Raw genomic sequence first — 19086 nt, forward strand, 5'->3', positions numbered from 1 at the left:
CGACTGTTTTGCTTGCTAATCGATCAGCACCAACAAGCCGCGAGCCAAGTTCGTCGGTATTTAAAACCACGGTCTTACTCGTCCGTCGATCAGGCCCTTGAGAAATAACTCAGAATTTCGACTGATTTTCAAAATTCTTTGACCATTAAAATGCTACATTATCCTTGAATGAGAATTTCTCATTGAGTAAGTCATCGGCGCTCCAACTTCAGTCTTGAACTGTTTTGTGGACGTAAATAGCAATTATTCTTCGTTCTGACTTCTACTTGTTTCAGTAACTCAAACTTTATTAATATAGGTAAACAAGTACACTTATGAACGTCAACAGAAAAGAAATTGATTCTAAATTTACATTTACTACCAGTTCGCAAGTCAAGGGCGTAGAGCGGGCAAGAAGAACTGACAAGAAACTCCACTCTTTAATCGCCAAGTTTTGAGTCATACAAATTGTTGAACTGGAGGAAATCAATCATTTAAACGATCGTCAAATTTATAAAGGCTTTATTGAAAAAAAAAAAAACACAAATATAGCTTTATTTAAAAAAATAATATCCTCATTTAAGATGCATTTCCGCTTACAAGTCACAGAGTCAACATTCAAGATGGCGGACGTTCTTAATTTATTAATGTGCTCTGTGGTTGAAAAGTTTTCTTAAATTTCTTTTTCCAGTATTTTTGACCTCTGTGTCAGATCTACTGGCATATGCTTCGTCGTTATCACTAATTTCAAAAATGATATTATCTCTGCTGCCCGATTCGACTTTGTGGCTTTGTCTTGTCAACCGTTTCTTGACATTATCATTGGAGCTGTCAAAGTCACTCTTTGACGTTATTGACGTTTGAGAGGAGTTAACGCTGAAATCGCTGTCGTCGCTTTGTTTGCCGACCCTACTACGACTTCTATTTGTCTCTTTTTTTGAAGTTCTGACGAAATCACTATCAGAGCCTGACGATCTTTTGACTCTTTTATTTTTCTTTTCCCGTTCATTTTCAGACTTCGAATCTGAGATTTCTATATACTTTCGTTTAGATCTATCAACTTTGACAGGTTTGCTATGAATATTTTTCTCATTTTTACTAACATTTCCATTTTCTCTATTCTTTGTGGTTTTAGCATTTTCCAATTCGGCACCAGATTTATATCTGTACTGTCTCAGATACATCTTATTATCGGCGCCGTTTTCTTTATCATCAGTGTCAGATTTGTCTGTCTTCTTGCTTCTAGAAAATTTTTCATTTTCTTCTAAATTTCCAAGTGATCTAAGATTGTTCTTTTCTGTTAGAGATCTTTCTAGACTTCGAAGTCTTCTCGAAGATCTATTTTCCCGTTCCTTATCTTGCTTTTTCGTTTCTTCTCTGTCTAATTCATGTTTATTTCTGATCTGTTTAAGATGCTTCTGTTCTGTGACAGAACTTGGACTTTGATGATTCTTTGATTTATTTTCTGTGTTTGATTCCTTTTTATTTATGCTCTGTCTAAACTTCTTATTTATACTAGATCTTTCCTCTTCAAGTCTTCTAGAGGATCGCCTTGAATCCTTTTTATTTTCTGGTTCTGAGTCTGAATCATTTTTGTTTCTGCGCTGTCTAAGACTCTTCTTATCCACACCCGACATTTCCTCTTCCCTATTTCTTGTAGAAGATTGACCATTGTCATCTTTCTTTTTCTTTTCTGGTTCTGAATCACTTTTATTTTTCCTGTATCTAAGATTCCTCTTTTCCACACCGGACATTTCCTCATCCCGATTTCTTGTAGAAGATCGACCATTGTCATCTTTCTTTTTCTTTTCTGGTTCTGAGTCTGAGTCATTTTCGTTTCTGCGTTGTCTAAGACTCTTCTTATCCACACCAGACATTTCCCCTTCCCGATTTCTTGTAGAAGATCGACTATTGTCATCTTTCTTTTTCTTTTCTGGTTCTGAGTCTGAATCATTTTCGTTTCTGCGTTGTCTAAGACTCTTCTTATCCACACCAGACATTTCCGCTTCCCGATTTCTTGTAGAAGATCGACTATTGTCATCTTTCTTTTTCATATCTGGTTCTGAGTCTGAATCACTTTTATTTCTGCGTTGTCTAAGATTCTTCTTTTCCACACCGGACATTTCCGCTTCCCGATTTCTTGTAGAAGATCGACTATTGTCATCTTTCTTTTTCTTTTCTGGTTCTGAGTCTGAATCACTTTTATTTCTGCGTTGTCTAAGATTCTTCTTTTCCACACCGGACATTTCCGCTTCCCGATTTCTTGTAGAAGATCGACTATTGTCATCTTTCTTTTTCATATCTGGTTCTGAATCACTTTTATTTTTCCTGTATCTAAGATTCCTCTTTTCCACACCGGACATTTCCTCATCCCGATTTCTTGTAGAAGATCGACCATTGTCATCTTTCTTTTTCTTTTCTGGTTCTGAGTCTGAGTCATTTTCGTTTCTGCGTTGTCTAAGACTCTTCTTATCCACACCAGACATTTCCCCTTCCCGATTTCTTGTAGAAGATCGACTATTGTCATCTTTCTTTTTCTTTTCTGGTTCTGAGTCTGAATCATTTTCGTTTCTGCGTTGTCTAAGACTCTTCTTATCCACACCAGACATTTCCGCTTCCCGATTTCTTGTAGAAGATCGACTATTGTCATCTTTCTTTTTCATATCTGGTTCTGAGTCTGAATCACTTTTATTTCTGCGTTGTCTAAGATTCTTCTTTTCCACACCGGACATTTCCGCTTCCCGATTTCTTGTAGAAGATCGACTATTGTCATCTTTCTTTTTCTTTTCTGGTTCTGAGTCTGAATCACTTTTATTTCTGCGTTGTCTAAGATTCTTCTTTTCCACACCGGACATTTCCGCTTCCCGATTTCTTGTGGAAGATCGACTATTGTCAACCTTCTTTTTGTTTTCTGGTTCCGTATCTGAGTCTTCATTTTTGCGTCGCCCTATGCTTCTTTCAGTAATTGATCTCTCCGGGCTTTTACGTCTTCTTGAAGCTCTATTTTCACGCGTTTTGGGATTTTTTTGTTCTGTATCTGATTCCACTTTACTTCTGTTTTGTCCAAGTGTATCTTCTACACCAGATCTCTCATGGCGAAGTCTCCTTGAAAATCTGTTTTCTTGACGCGTCTCATTGCGGCCTTGCTTTTCATTTCTTTCTTCTGACTCGGAATTATCTTTATTAGTGCGCTTCCTATGTTTATTAATTAAATCAGATCTATCGGCATTTTCCAAATCATTTTCATCATCTGTATCAGTTTCATTTCCCTTGCGATCTTTACGGTTCTTTTCCACGCCACGGCTCTCTTCTCTTCTACTGACATATCTTGAAGATTTTTCACGTGATTTGCTAACTAATTTTTCTTCTGTCTTTTTGTATTGTTTTTCATCAATGTTCACTACTCTAAGCGAACCTTCCTCATCAGAGTTTGTGTCAACTCTGATGATTTTCAGACTAACTCTTGGTTGTTTGTTTGACTGATTTGTCACCTTCTCACTCTCTTTGTTAGTCTTATTGCCTTTTGGTGGTGCTTTATTTGTGACATCCTCTTCAGAATTAGGTGTCGATCGATGTTTTTCAGCAAATCTTCGTGTTATTTCTGAATATGTTGGCAATTTGCTTCTTGGCGGTGATACTACATTTGAACGTAAATTTCGAGAAGGTGTACAGAGTTCGTCTGGAACAAAAACATATGATTACGGACGCAGAATATTGTTATCGACATTACAATTGTTATTAAAATAATCCTTTTTTCTTGGATATAATTTTAATTAGTAGTGGGCTAATCAATTTTAAAGAAAGCCTTGTTATTTGCTGTTTTTTAGTAATTTTTCTCGTATTTTTTTATGTTTACCAAAATTGTCATATATTTTAGAAAAGATAGCTTGTAACATATACTGTAGACATAGCTGTTAAGTAAATTCTGATCAAATTCGGTCGAGCCATTTAGGAGCTTAAGTAAACGAGACACGAGAATTTTATATATATGTTAGTACACAAAAAACACAGCCCCTTCCCCTTAACACTTAGTTATAGTTTTAGGGTAGATTATTTCAAAAAAAAATAGGGTGCGTGTACTTATTTACACGCGTAAGAAGTTATATTTCTTTGGCATTATTAAAAATAGTTTTTGATTGCAAGCAAATAATTAATTACAATTAAATAATCAAAGACTGGAAAAAGGAGTTATTATAGTCAATAAAGTTCAGTTTACATTTGAAAAATTAAATAAATAAATATTTATTATTATTCTCTTACATTAAGTGTAACATAAATTCTATTATTATTCGAATGTCGTTTTTAAATTATGTCCAACGCCGTAGCATCTTCCGTGGGCAACTTCATTCTGTAACGGTGCGCGCGCATCGTAAAATTTCACTCTCATCAATTTTTCATAACGCGCCTAAAGAAGTATAACTTCAAAAACAAAATAGAAATAACTCACCATCAGAATGTTGCAACTTCTGTGGCCGTGCACTCCAAGCACTGCGAACAGGCTCAGTTCTGTATATCGAGTTATTCTTGTTCATTTTGATGGCTTTCAGTTCGCCTGAAATTATAATTCGATATATATCTATACTAATATTATAAAGGGGAAACATTTGTTTTGTATGAGCAGTGTAAACTCTTTAAAACGAATTTCAAGGGACGGAACATTTCTCTTCGTTATAGAGAGTTTACTTTATAGGGAGGGAAAAGAAAAAACACCAAATTTAACCAATTACAACAATTTATATATATACTAGTGGACCCGACAGACGTTGTCCTGCATGATATTTCAAGCGATTAGTAAAGCAAAGTATGAAAGTACCAACTGCAGCGCCATCTGGCGGGCTGATTTGTGAATCTAAACCATTCCCAGATCCCCTTGAACACACACAAAAAATTTCATCAAAATCGGTCCAGTCGTTTGAGAGAAGTTCAGTGACATACACACTCACAGAAGAATTATATATATAAAGATAGATAGCTGATGATGGTGCGTTTAGTAACTGAGACCAAAATTTTCTACAGGCAATGTTATCTAATAATAATGGGACACGTGTTAATGCAATTAACAATAACAAAGGCGAGAAGGCTGTTTATGATCTCAGGTTTCTTTCTTACAAATTTCGGAACCACAATAAGTTAGTTTTGTAAGCTGATTACAAAAACAATTACAGTTAAGTATGTTGTCTAATTATGAAAATATTTCTTCGTAATAGAGAGTGATTGTGCGTTATAAAGTGTGAATTGATGTACAGGTTTTGCGTTAAACCAAACAAATCGTCATGATCGTAGAACAATCAAAAATGCACTTTTTATCATAGGGAGCGTTCAAGTATTGCGTAATGCAATTTTTGGAGATTATTGACACCCCCTCCCCCCCCCCCCCCCCTCCATGAACTCGCCGTAACGTTTTTCAGTACCCAAGTACAGCACTGTACCCAAGTCTAGTAAAACGTTTCGTGACAGTGACTCTTTAGTTACTATTATGTGGTGTAAGTCGAAAATAATATTAACAATAACGCGTAATTCAATCTCCGCCCCGCATCGTAACGTTTTACAAAAGGAACCCCCCCCCTCCCAAAATTCGTTACGTAATACTAGAACGCTTCCATATTTGGATACTACATTGACTAAATATTACGGCTACATTTAAAAAATCCACGTGTTTTAAATTTCAAATTAATCAGTCGGTAAAGTGACGGATTTGATCAAAGCATGTGATTTTTCTAGAAAACTGTGTAAATTAATGTTATTATTTTTAATTTGTTTCAAAACAAACACTTTTGTTCGCTTGTATGCCAATTTTCATAATAACAGAATGTGAATTAAATTAGTTATGACAAAAACTAACATGATTATATTACTTGCCCTGTAAAGTTTACTAATTGTCAGATCCGTCACTATTCTACGACTATGACGAAATGTCCCTGACGTTTACGTTATATGGTCCAAGATCCCAGGGCCGCCAGACATCACGTATTTTCTGACGGATGAAATGTGGACGATTGGGTAGTGTAAGTATGTACTATGATCGTATGCCTACCTGCTAGCTTGGTCAAACGGCCAATTTCCAGGTATCAGGTAATTAAGGTACACAAAAACATTACTTACTTCACGTAAATTCTCATGGCTGATTTTTATATATGTTTTCGAGTGTATAGTTAAAAATAAATTGTCAATACTCCCAGACACTTTCCGTCGGCCATATTGCTTAACAGACGCTTTAAGGGTCTCAAAATAATTAGTCAACTTCACGTAAATTCTGACGCTCCATTTTTATATATGTTCATCCGACAACTATTTTAAAAGCTTTGACAAGAAGACAGACCGATCCAAGGGGCCAATCATCCCCTAAACTAAATTTTAATATCTCTATGAGTGAGAGAGCATTATCTACGCGCATGAGACTGAGTGAGACCGACTGCGCTGTTAAAACCATGAAAATTACTTGAAAAATTATTATTATTCAAAAAGGGCAAGCAAAAGCCGTTTAATATTTTGAAGAAAAATGAAGAGTACCAACAAAGCATTTCACCGTTTTGGTACGTTGGATTTTGTTGGTGATGTAGATGAAGAAGAACGTGTATTCAACATAATACAAAAATTTATCTGTGATGTTTACAATTTTCCTGGAATAATTGATGTAGATGCTGCCAGACTACAGTTGTTTATCATTTACATACATGATATCTGATATAAATGAAGAATTCAATCGAAAGAATTTAAGAAACTTCGATGCCTGTAACTTACCACCTTGTAAAAGTGAGCTTTGGCAACAGTTTCGACGGGCTAGCTTTGGAACAATGCAAGTATGAAGATAATAAATATTTTCAACCCCGAAAACAATGGCTGGACACTACAAGATGGTAAATATGATTTTCATTGGTTCGATGGAGATCAATTACCGGGTTTTGTCAGTGAGTCGCTGGAAGAACAATCAGGTAAATTATTTTCGTTTCTCATATTATTTGTATCTTTTTAGTTTTTTCAGACCTTCATTGTTTAACTTGTTTTTTACAGAGGAAGAAAATAAGGATAATGCTGATGATGACGATCACGATTTAGATATTCAATTTCAAGATTGATATTTGATGATGATGATAATGAAGATTAAAAGCCACTGTTAAGAAATATTGAAGAATTAATATTTTTCCACTTTGTTTCCAAATTTCCAATAAATAATTAATTTAAAAAATTGCTGCTATTTAAATATAAGTGGTATTTTTAAAAAATATTTTTTAGTTCTAATTAATAAATTGAAAAAAAAAAATGTCGGCTAACTTTAGTATTATTTATTATGTGTCAATTTTTTTCTTATTTTTGTTGCTACAATTTACTGGTCAACAAAAGTTCTAAAAATTATAAAATATCTGTTCAAGTAATTTTCATGGCTTTAACAGCGCAGTCGGTCTCACTCAGTCTCATGCGCGTAGATAATGCTCTCTCACTCATAGAGATATTAAAATTTAGTTTAGGGGATGATTGGCCCCTTGGATCGGTCTGTCTTCTTGTCAAAGCTTTTAAAATAGTTGTCGGATGAACATATATAAAAATGGAGCGTCAGAATTTACGTGAAGTTGACTAATTATTTTGAGACCCTTAAAGCGTCTGTTAAGCAATATGGCCGACGGAAAGTGTCTGGGAGTATTGACAATTTATTTTTAACTATACACTCGAAAACATATATAAAAATCAGCCATGAGAATTTACGTGAAGTAAGTAATGTTTTTGTGTACCTTGATTACCTGATACCTGGAAATTGGCCGTTTGACCAAGCTAGCAGGTAGGCATACGATCATAGTACATACTTACACTACCCAATCGTCCACATTTCATCCGTCAGAAAATACGTGATGTCTGGCGGCCCTGGGATCTTGCTCTAATAGAGAGTTTATCGTTATACCGAATGACGTTACATAGAGATTACACTGTATCTTTATAATGTTTCAAATTATCCGATTTCAAAAATTCTTTCACTATTAGATTTGTATTTTTAAGGTCAGTTAAAAAGAATATGTCTAAATGTCCCAGTGATGGGAATTGGGTTACACTTACCAGTAGCAGCCGCTGCCCGGAGATCAGTGATCTGTGAAGGAGTCAAGCTGAGACTACCGAGAGCTGGGAGGAGATGTCGCAGGTATCGGTTGCGAAGGGAATGCCAAGAACGATCTGAAATTATACTAAGGTTAACCCAATATATCTTAATATATATAAATCTCGTGTCACAATGTTTGTCCTCAATGCAAAACTACCGAACCGATATCAATCAAATTTGCACACCGTGTGTAGTTTGATCCAACTTAAAAGATAGGGTAGTTTAAATCTCAAATTATAGTCGCAATATTATTTTATTGCAAAATATTTGTTTATTATTTGATACAATTCTAACAGATGGCGCTGTGTTAAAAGTACCATCGTTTCACATAAGGTCTCCTACAGTTTCCCTTGAATAGTTTACTTCTATGTAATATAACAAAAACCTTAGCCACAGCAACGCTTGGCCGAGTCTGCTAGTACTAATATATAAATTACGCGTTACGTTGTTTGTCCGCTATGGACTCCTAAACTACTTAACCGATTTCAATCAAATTTGCACACCGTGTACAGTTGATCTAACTTAAAAGATAGGATAGCTTACATATATAATTCTACTGTACGTGTGTATGTCACTGGACTCCTATTAAACAGCTGGACCGATTTTAATGTTTTTTTGGAGCCCTGGTTGGTTTGCAGTCGGTACTTTCGTACTTTGTTTAATATCCTAATCGCTTTGAATATTATGCAGGACAATGTCTGTGGGGTCCGCTAGTAAATATATATATCGACACTGTAGAATGATAACCTCGTATGTCAAAAAAACATTAATTTTTGAAGTTATACTTCTTTAGGCGCGTTATGAAAAATGTATGAGAGTGAAATTTTACAATGCGCGCGCACCTGTGACACAAAATTAGGAGTGTGATTATAGCGTGCGCGAGCGAGATAGGAATAAGACAATCTACAAGTAAAAAGAAATAGAATATGCGTGAAGTTAGCAGCTATGCCAAGAATTTTGAATGACCATAATGACATTTGTCATTTACCTTTTAAACAAATAAAGGAGTTTTAATTATTTTTTCAAAGAAATTTAGCAATGCTTTTTGAATTATAATGAGAAGTGATTTAAATTGAATATTTAAACCAATACTAATTAATATTTGTGAAAAAACTGTGCTCATCAACCTTCCTAAGTGCTTCAATAATAGAGGTTAACTATCCGTATGTATTATTATTATCGAGTAATGTTTTGATTAAAAAAATGACCACATTGTTTAATCAAAACATGCAATTTTTCTGATTTAATCTAGCAAATATAAGGACAAGAGACAAGAAACAATTGATGAATCAGTGTAAGTGCACTAAATTGAATACAAAAAAAGGGTTGTCATCTTATCGCTGTGAAACATCAAAAACTGGAGGTGGAACAAAGCCAAACTATTTTTAATAATGCAAAAGAAGTATAACTTCTTACGCGCGTACAGAAGTACACGCACCCTTTTTTTTATTCTTATCTTATGTAATTTAACTGGTATAATCATGAAGTAAGGACTTATTTATATTATTAATAAATAAGACCTTTTTAGTATCTAAAACTATGGACAAAAACATATATAATAATATTTTAAAAAACATTTCTTTTCCTGTAATGTTTGGTTCTCTGGATATACGAGGTTATCAAATTTAAATCCATTAAAGCATTTATTTAATAAATAATAGTTAAAAAAAACTAAAAAAATCTGTGCCATATTTTTTGTCTATAGAGCAACCCACCCTTTTTCACAATAATACCAGTATTTTTTGTTCATTACCATTTTCAGCCTAAATTAGGAATAATTTTAAATTTTTTAGTTTTATGTGCTTTAAAAGCGTGTTTTTTAGTTTTTTTTAACTATTATTGATTTTTTAGTTTTTTTTTTTTCGGATTATTGCATTGTCATCGATCTTTGACAGGTGCGCAAAATTTGAATAAAATCTGTCCGTTAAAAGTGGGTCAAAATCGAGTCCGAAGGAGTCGGTTACATACATACATACATACAAGTGAAGCTAATATAAAGCGTGTAAAAACCATTAGTTTTCAAGTGGGGCCAACAAATTTACTGCAATTCTTAGTTCAATAAAAGTAATTATAAATATAATAAAAAATAGGGGTTGACCGTAGTGGGGTTGTATGTATTTTTGTATGCTGTAAAAAAAAATAATAATAATAATTTGGGGTGAACCCCAACCCCTTATTACTTAAAGATTTGAAAGATAGATAGTAGCCGATTCTCAGACTTACTGAATATGCATAAACATTTTCATAAGAATCGGTCGAGCTGTTTCGGAGGAGTATAAGAAGAGATTATACTCACAATGTCCGGTAACTTTTAAATGTATGGGCTCCATCTCCTTCCACATTCTATTACCGTTCACTAAATTTCCTTTTTTATTTGTAACTATCCAAGCAACGATTGCTTCATCTTCTAATAATGAGAACTCATTTGTGGGCCGAGTTCTGAAAATAATACAAATATTCTTGAAGGCTTGTTGTTTGTACAAAAAAAATTAAACAATTTCACCAGTATAATACTAGAAAAAGACTAATCTAAGCGTACGACCAACCAGGCTCCAGAAGATAAACCCCTTATATGGAAATTGTGTTAGTTTTTACAACAATCAATAATACTTTTTATAAATTTCACGATTATTTAAATTAGATTTGCTCAAACAATTTGTATGACTCAAAACTTGGCGATTAAAAAGAGTGGAAACTTTCTTGCCAGTTTTTGCCCGCTCTACGCCCTTGACTTGAGAACTGGTAAATTTAGAATCCATTTAATATATTTTCTATTGATGTTCATAATAGTACAGGATCCATCGCCCATTTTTGCACTTGATTACTATCAAGCTAATTTTCCGTGAGTAGCTTTATTTTGATGAGACGCCCAATAATGTCCTGTACGAAACTCTCGATTGTGGTAGCTAACAGAAGTAGCTAGGATAAAATATGTTGATTTGATGATTCTCAAATATTGATTACTAACTGAATTTTTTTTTGTTAAATCTCAAGACAATTATCTAAATTATTCGAAAAAATATTTGTCCTACAAAATCTATGGTTTGATCAAAGAGTCCCCTCTTTCCGACATGTATCGATAACGAGGTCATCATAAATGATTACTAACCAGCTGATTTTTTTTTATTTACTTAGTTAATATTTATGTAATTTAACAGACATATTGTCCTACAAATTGCGCGGTACGTTATCCCGGTCCTACGCTCAAAAGTAGTAGTACAGATCCATGATGTAAAAATAATTACTATCAAGCTGAATCTTCGTGAATAGCTTCGTTTCGATGAGTCGCCCAACAATTTCCTATGCGAAAATTCTCAATTATGGTAGCTAACAGAGGTAGCAATGAAACCAAAAACCCAGTATTAAAGATTTTGAACATAATCTGAGAGGTGAAGATGACACACAATATGACGTAATACGTAAAGAGAATAATCGTCCTTCAGATTTCTGCAAATTATTGAGGAGCAACAATTTTAAAGAAAAATTTGTAAAATTTTTAATTGAAGATTGGACAAGGGACGAATTTATTACTTTGATCACAGGAAAGACTATTAAACTTAATTATGATCAATGTTACACTTATGAGGTATCTAGTGAAAATAAAATAAAAAGAGTCATTGACTATAATTTCTCTTGTTATCATGAAGAAGCTGATACCAAAATAGTATACCACATTTGTCAATTTAATACTAACTATCGTGTGTGCGATGTTAGTAGCGAAGATTTATCAAATGAATCTGATGAAGATTAACTTCTTTATATATGAATACACAAATTTTAGTACCTAGATTACTAAAAAATAAAGTTATTTAAATTTTTTAAAAGATTTTTTCACTGTATGTTATTTGACAAATAGGAAAACGAAAAAATTACAATTCTTGTCGGACTAGTGATACATACCTGTTTTCTTGTAGGACGTTGTTTCATTTGAGCAGAGAACACACTAACCTATTATATGATATTTTTGTCCTACAGTTAGTAATGAGAAAAATGGTCTTGTGGTATTAACAATTTCTTAGCGTAGGACCGGGATAACGTACCGCGCAATTTGTAGGACAATATGTCTGTTAAATTACATAAATATTAACTAAGTAAATAAAAAAAAATCAGCTGGTTAGTAATCATTTATGATGACCTCGTTATCGATACATGTCGGAAAGAGGGGACTCTTTGATCAAACCATAGATTTTGTAGGACAAATATTTTTTCGAATAATTTAGATAATTGTCTTGAGATTTAACAAAAAAAAATTCAGTTAGTAATCAATATTTGAGAATCATCAAATCAACATATTTTATCCTAGCTACTTCTGTTAGCTACCACAATCGAGAGTTTCGTACAGGAAATTATTGGGCGTCTCATCAAAATAAAGCTACTCACGGAAAATTAGCTTGATAGTAATCAAGTGCAAAAATGGGCGATGGATCCTGTACTATAAGTTTATTTGGTTACCTATATGAATGAAGTTATTTTAAGTTTGATTATTTATTTATAGTTTTTACCGTTAGGTTAAATTAGTTATACTCTGATTTTTATTCCATAGAATTCTGACATTTCATATTCTTAAGACTCTTATTTGTTACTAAAACAGTTCTCCACCATAAAATGGACAAATTTGACCCATTTGAGGGCAATAAAAATAATGCTACGTATTTTTCATGTTTTACCTACAAAAAGGTAAATCTAAATATTTACTTACTCAAGTGACCTAATACAAAAATAACAAATATTTCAATATATCGAATAAGCTTTACTTTATTTTATTCTTTAGCTACCAATTTAGTAAACCTTTAAAAAAATAAAATGTTATCTTTACTTGTGCGTTTTTTTGTGTTTGTGATTAAAAGGGAAGTAACTATCACTCGCCGTAAAACCACTTTTAATGTGGAGCACCGCACTTAATTAAATTAATACATTCAATAACAAATAAAATGTATGTATAGACTCAGATCTTCACTTGTAATTGAAATTTAAAAAATGTGCCCAGCCAAAAAGGTTTGCCATCTCTGACATGTCAAAAAATGCTATCAGAATTCTACGGAATTCAAAATCAGGGTATAAAGTAATGCAAGTAATTTACGTTACATAATTACCTCTTATTTTTAACTGACCACTTTTTAACTAGATACACTTTATTTATCGGATTTCCAAACTTATCTCTCTGAACATTGTCAATGTTCTCCTTCAAACTATCGCTATTGTTAAGTCTTGATCTCTTCTCTTGACTCTTTGGTTGATTTATTACTTCAACGGCCTTCCTCTTTCCTTTATTTTCAATTAAATCTTTATTTACATTACTATCAAACTTCTGTACAATGTCAACTGTCTTCTGCTTTATTATTTCTCCTTCATTAGTAATTTCACTGTCAGAGTTATCCTCATGATTAATAATTTTAATTTTTGGCTCACAATAATTAGTTTTCTTTGAAAGCGTTTGTGTTTTGTTTCTCATTTCTGGAGAGTTAAGTTTGATTTTAAATTGCTTCTGTCTGACAAGACTTTGTATAATTGGATGCCTTTGTACTTTAACAATTGGTGTAATTTTATAAAATACACTCCGTTTATAATCATCGTTGGCATCGTACATAAAGAGATCTACATTAAATATATTTTTTGTACTATGTACAATGTAGCTTCGGAATGTCTCCACATCACTTTCTGATATTGTTATTGCTCGTGCAATGTTATCTGAGACAGTACTTTCAATGCTCTCTACGTCTTTTTCTACAGACTCTCTTATATTTAAATTATTCAGTGTTTTATCAACAGGCACTATGTTGCACTGAATAGAGGCATTAGACACATTTGTTTGTAGAATTTTGACATTTGGAGCTGCGACACTGAAAATATTAAAAAAAAAAGGTATTTTAAAAATTCTAATCCATACCTTATAACATTTCAATCCATATACCAACTTGACATTATAGTGCCACTATATACTTTACAGTATATATAGAGAGAGAACCAACTAAATTTGTATTCGGTACAGTCAAAATTCAATGTTAAATTATATTAATTAAATAATAGTATGTTATATGTATATATTTAAATGCAGTGTAACTCCATGTAACATCCCTCGATTTAACGACAAACCCCCTAAAGCGTTGAAATCACTTGACTTTGGTTGGTTTAGCTTGTCTTCTATACAATGACACTCTAGATAGCATTACACCCACTCTCAAAAGGATAATGTTGAACTTGAACATGCTTTACCACGACAATGCCTCAATATCGCAAGATATTAATAAAAAATACAACATAATTTCTGGTGCAGCAAAAGACGTAAGCGAAAATAACAGACTAAGAATTGGGTTTAATGTAATTATTACTAACACTAGTCTGAAATGAACTTTTTCTTTTTCTAATACAGAGTTTTCTTCTTTCCAAATGGAAAGATTCATTTCAGTCAAAAGAAACTCAGTATTCAAAGAAATGAAGCCAGTATTAAGACATTGCATTAGTATCGGACTTAAATTAGGTTAATAGTTTTAATAATTGTTTTAGAGTAAATGTCATCTTAGATAAGCACCTCCTTCCTCCATTTCCCACCAAATACATTAGAATTAAGTTATTCAAAATAAGTTGACTAATTATCATATCAGTTGTATAAATGCAAATTAACAATGGAATACTTCAGATTAAAATTAAAGATAAGCAACTTACTCATGTTTATGTTGATAGTAACATTTGCATTTAATTTGCTTTGGCGACTTTTTAGGTTTCTTCTTTCTGAAAAAAATAACAAATATTCTATTGGTGATAGACAAATAAACCACCGCAATTAAATATGACTCAAATAAGTAATAATAATAAATATTAATAAATAATTCGTTGTTTCGTTGGCGTCCTAAGTATACTAAGATGCGAGGGCTATAAAAGAACTTACTTTATTAATTGTGATAGGTGAAAACCATCTTTAACCGTGCTTATGTGACCACTTGCAAGGTCCTTCAATCCTCTTAAAACAGATTTTGATTTAAGCACTACTAAGTTGCCGCGTTTTGTATAAACAAAGTTGGAGCCTGCCCATCCTGCGACGCGACCAGTTTCTATATCAATCTCCCGCCATCGTCCTCCTCCGTATATTGAATACTTTGATAGCATTGCACTTATATTTAATATTAAAATTTTACATGATATAAAAAAACAGCACAAATCTTTTCTCACTATTTAAGTTTGAAGTTCCTAGTTTTTAGTCGATGCTCGATGCAATTTGAACTTCGAAAGGAAACGATGCCTCCAAAATTCCAAATCTAAAGAGCAATATAGGCAATAGCCTCGCGTGACAGCTCGCCTCTGCGTCAGGCGTCTGCGATCGCGCCAATTTTGACGGCTGACAGTAGCTCTTATGAATTTTTTTAGGGCAATCGAGCAGTCTATGATTAGACCTTATTATTCCCAATATATTATATTCCAAAACCCTAAATAGAGCGGTGGCCTACGGCTACTCCGACCAAAAGTATTATTATTATTTTCTTTAGTCGAAATACTTAAGGCCCATTTAGATGGCGAGTTTCTCGCACGATTTGATGCGAGAAATCGTACGCGACTATCACCAGTAATAATCGCCAAAGCATTATCGTATCAAAATGTTTTCATACCGGCCACAACCACCTACGATTATGTCATACGAGATTCGCCAGTAATTTACCGCTGGGCGATAATTTCCTGCGTCTGTTTACACATCAAAATTTTAGTAAGATTCTTACTTACGAGAATCTCTACATTTTTTTATATTCATACGAGTATCGTACAAATCGATTTTTCATTCGAGTTCAGTGAAAAATCCTTTAAATTTGGCGCTGCCGATAATATTAAGTTCATTAAACTTTATACAACTTACGAGTGTTTGTGGAACACGGAAAATGAAAATTATAAAAACCTTGTTGCGAGAAATGGAGCTCTTAAAGCATTTACGAGAAAATTGCGGTATTAGGTCCCAGAGATAAGAGTGCAAAAATAAAAAATATGAGAAGTAAGTATTTACAACAAAGAAAGAAAGTAAAAATCATGTATGGTGATTGGAGCTGGGGTTGATAATATTTCACCATCTTTTTTTCCGTTTACGTTTAATTAATTGTTGTCTTAGCAGAGCAGATATAATTAAAACACGTGGTAGCAACTGGCACAAAACCTCGAAATACGATTATTGCTTTTGAAATTCTGTAAGTATACCTACTATAAATTTTCCATTGCGAGGCAATTGTCGCCAAAGTGGAAGAGCGAGAGGTGTGAATGTAACAGAAATATGAAATAATCGTACCTTCCAAACGAGAAACTCTCTCCATCTAAATGGGCCTTTATGAAAATACGTATATACCTAAACAATGGACTGTTACACAAAATGGCTGCCTAGAGTTGTCATGCTGTTTTAATGCTACTGCCACTTTATCAGTATTTTTTACAAACTTAATTGATAAATTCCGCAATACTTATCAAATTTTTACTTAATGGTTTCTAAAAAAGTGTGTTTATTGCTTCCTAGACCATCGAACTTCGGTAATATATATATAAATAAATAACGTCTTATTGGTGATATAAGTTTTTGGGAAGTAAGGAATTAATGAAGATAACAATTTTTTCAAATTTTAAATTACATCTATCGTTTTATTCACACTTTTGATGATAAATTTCGGGTGTAAAATGACAAGTTTACTTATTCGACTATGATATACATTTTTCTTCATACATTCACGGAATGACTGGCAGCGCTCGAGATGAGACGGGAGATCGGTCCGTCTCTCTCTCGTTATACCTGCGATCGCGCTCGTGAGGTTTTGGTGTGACACAAGTTTCTGAACATGTCACCCGACTAAAACGATTTTAAAGACGTTATCACGTCAAAAACAACACGGTAATATTAGCCACTGCGACAAGATGAAGTTAACCATAGAAGAACACTCTATGGTAGTTGACGATATTGCTAAATTTTGATATAAACTTAAAAAAATAATAAATAATTCAGTACCATAGCATGGGGCACTTTTGAATATTGTATTCAAAAATTATTTGTTCATAGTATCTAGACGAAAAACTAACTTGTGTTCAATGAACTTATATTTGTTAATACTCAAGCAATACAAATAAAATACAAATCGAAAACAAAAGCACTGAGTTAGTCAGTAATTTGCTTACAAGTAATAGAATAAGTGTTTATTTTCGACTTTATTGTAGACATCGTCATTAGTTGGAAACTAATGTGTAATTCGGTGATACCTATATAAAACAGATTTTGAAGGTTGGTTGAAACATTTGCTTTCTTGAATTCAAAGCTCCTGTTCTTAGCTGCCTACATAAAATACTTTTTTGTCAATTATCTGTGCGTTAGAAAAATAATTTAGTATGACTTGATATTTTAAAGTTAATTTATTTCTCCATCTTTAACTTATATTCCATTCTTTGGTGTGCTTTAGCCAATTTATGCCTTCTTAAGCCTGAAACTGTTTTGAATTCATTACCACATGTCTCACAATGAAATTTGTTTTCTTTAATATGTCTTGTATAAAAATGACTTTTTAAAGATGGTAACACTGTAAACACTTCTGGGCACTTAGGACACTTAAATGGTTTGTAGTTTGTGTGTATGCGGATATGCATAGCCAAAGAGTTCTTATGTTTGTACCTTTTACCACAAGTATCACATTCATACCGATGTGATGAGTGTTTGCTTAAAATGTGCTTTTGTAACTCTATATTTTGTGGAAAAGCTCGGTCGCAGATTTCACATTTGTATGGTCTATAGTCTGTATGTTGTCTACTATGTCTTAGTCGTTGAGATGTTGTTATAAAACCTTTACCACAATATAAACATTGAAAAGGTTTCAATCCAGTGTGTACTGCCATATGGTAATCAATATTTTTCTTTGACACAACTTTATGACACTCAATACATTCAGTTGTTGCAGAATGACGGATTTGAATATGATTATTCAAAGATCTCTTTTCAAGTTTTTTCTTACAGATAGGACATTGAACTTCGACATCTAAAAAATGACGCTTAATATGAGCCTTTAAACTTCGTAGTTTTCTAAATTCATAATCGCATTCAAAGCAAGTATAGGGTGGCTTCGTCATGTGATTTATCAAGTGAGTAAGATATACTCTGTGATCTGAGAATGCTAGTTTGCATTTTTTACATAGAAATGTTTCATCTACATGTTTATCTTTGTGATTTTTTAATAATGTGTTTGTACTAAACTCTTGTTTACAAATATTACATTTATATTTATTTGTAATATTATTATGACTGTTTCTATGTGAAGTCATTCCTATTTCTGAAGATGATGTGAAATCGCAAATATCACAAATATATAAATCTTCTAGAATATCCTTCGTTATTGTATCTTTTGTACTTCTACTCCTTGTGCTTTTTATCTTGTCGTCTTCAATATAGACATCTTGCTTACTAAAAAAAATTGATTCATTTTTAGTAGGAAACACAACTATGATTAACTTTTAAAATAATAAAGTCATTTAACTTAATAAACTACTTTCTTAAGCGCTTTGCTATTCTGAAACTGTTATTTATGTTCTTTTTTATTGAAAGAGTTTTTGTAGACTAATTAGTAATTAGTACTTACAGTTTATTCTCACGTAAAAAGTATTTCTTATAGACATTTGTGTCGTAACTATATAGTTCGGGCTCCAATTTTAAATCTTGCTTTAATGATGTATTCTCCCCAGAATCATTACTTTCATCCATTTTTACCGCTTGTAAATTGGAACTTTGCTGTTCTTTCACTTCTATGTCTTCATTTGCATCCATTTAGTATCTGATCTTTAGAGGGATGTCTAATTAAACCTTAGCTCTTAATATGTCATAAGGTTTATATTCTTGTTTAAAATATAATTTGAATAATAATAAAATCTTTTATACTGTAAATAAACACGTGTATTTTTTTTTTTTTTTGGAGTTTATGGCCTGGTATCTAGACCTTTACGCCAATAAACACGTGTAGTACACTTAAAACCACAGATTTATTCCGAGAAATCTTAATTCACTAGCAGTGTTTCGTTTTGCC

The 19086-nt window shown here is 32.9% G+C and overlaps 2 protein-coding genes across 5 annotated transcripts; both read right to left on the reverse strand.

The window, feature by feature from the left end:
• Window positions 1-518: 518 nt before the first annotated feature.
• Window positions 519-15605, reverse strand: LOC125058266 (uncharacterized protein PF3D7_1120000-like). Of its 3 annotated transcripts, none has more exons than XM_047662309.1 (8): window positions 14952-15605; window positions 14729-14794; window positions 13159-13905; window positions 10362-10504; window positions 8026-8139; window positions 4427-4531; window positions 2753-3658; window positions 519-2266 (listed from the first exon to the last, which is right to left on the reverse strand). In XM_047662309.1, the coding sequence occupies exons 1-8, from the start codon at window positions 15167-15169 to the stop codon at window positions 624-626; spliced, it is 3942 nt and encodes a 1313-aa protein (XP_047518265.1). In that variant the 5' UTR covers window positions 15170-15605; the 3' UTR covers window positions 519-623. The 3 variants fall into 3 exon arrangements, with proteins under 3 accessions (XP_047518265.1, XP_047518264.1, XP_047518263.1); XM_047662308.1 differs by having other exon boundaries at window positions 519-2143; window positions 2267-3658; window positions 14952-15380; XM_047662307.1 differs by having other exon boundaries at window positions 519-3658; window positions 14952-15374.
• A 1499-nt stretch (window positions 15606-17104) lies between these two features.
• LOC125058555 (zinc finger protein 723-like) lies at window positions 17105-18955 on the reverse strand. Of its 2 annotated transcripts, XM_047662653.1 has the most exons (3): window positions 18646-18955; window positions 17413-18470; window positions 17105-17382 (listed from the first exon to the last, which is right to left on the reverse strand). In XM_047662653.1, the coding sequence occupies exons 1-2, from the start codon at window positions 18828-18830 to the stop codon at window positions 17432-17434; spliced, it is 1224 nt and encodes a 407-aa protein (XP_047518609.1). In that variant the 5' UTR covers window positions 18831-18955; the 3' UTR covers window positions 17105-17382; window positions 17413-17431. The 2 variants fall into 2 exon arrangements, with proteins under 2 accessions (XP_047518609.1, XP_047518608.1); XM_047662652.1 differs by having other exon boundaries at window positions 17105-18470.
• Between the last annotated feature and the right edge of the window lie 131 nt (window positions 18956-19086).

Source organism: Pieris napi, chromosome 18, assembly GCF_905475465.1.
Source record: "Pieris napi chromosome 18, ilPieNapi1.2, whole genome shotgun sequence".
NCBI classification, from domain to species: Eukaryota; Metazoa; Arthropoda; class Insecta; order Lepidoptera; family Pieridae; genus Pieris; species Pieris napi.

Coding starts and splice junctions, on each gene's coding strand:
- LOC125058266 (XM_047662307.1), bottom strand. CDS start 15,169: ATGCTATCAAAGTATTCAATATACGGAGGAGGACGATGGCGGGAGATT. Junction 14,795..14,951: donor CACCTATCACAATTAATAAA/GTAAGTTCTTTT, acceptor TATTTTTTTCAG/AAAGAAGAAACCTAAAAAGT. Junction 4,532..8,025: donor CCGGGCAGCGGCTGCTACTG/GTAAGTGTAACC, acceptor TTATAATTTCAG/GCGAACTGAAAGCCATCAAA.
- LOC125058555 (XM_047662653.1), bottom strand. CDS start 18,830: ATGGATGCAAATGAAGACATAGAAGTGAAAGAACAGCAAAGTTCCAAT. Junction 18,471..18,645: donor TTTTTACGTGAGAATAAACT/GTAAGTACTAAT, acceptor AATTTTTTTTAG/TAAGCAAGATGTCTATATTG.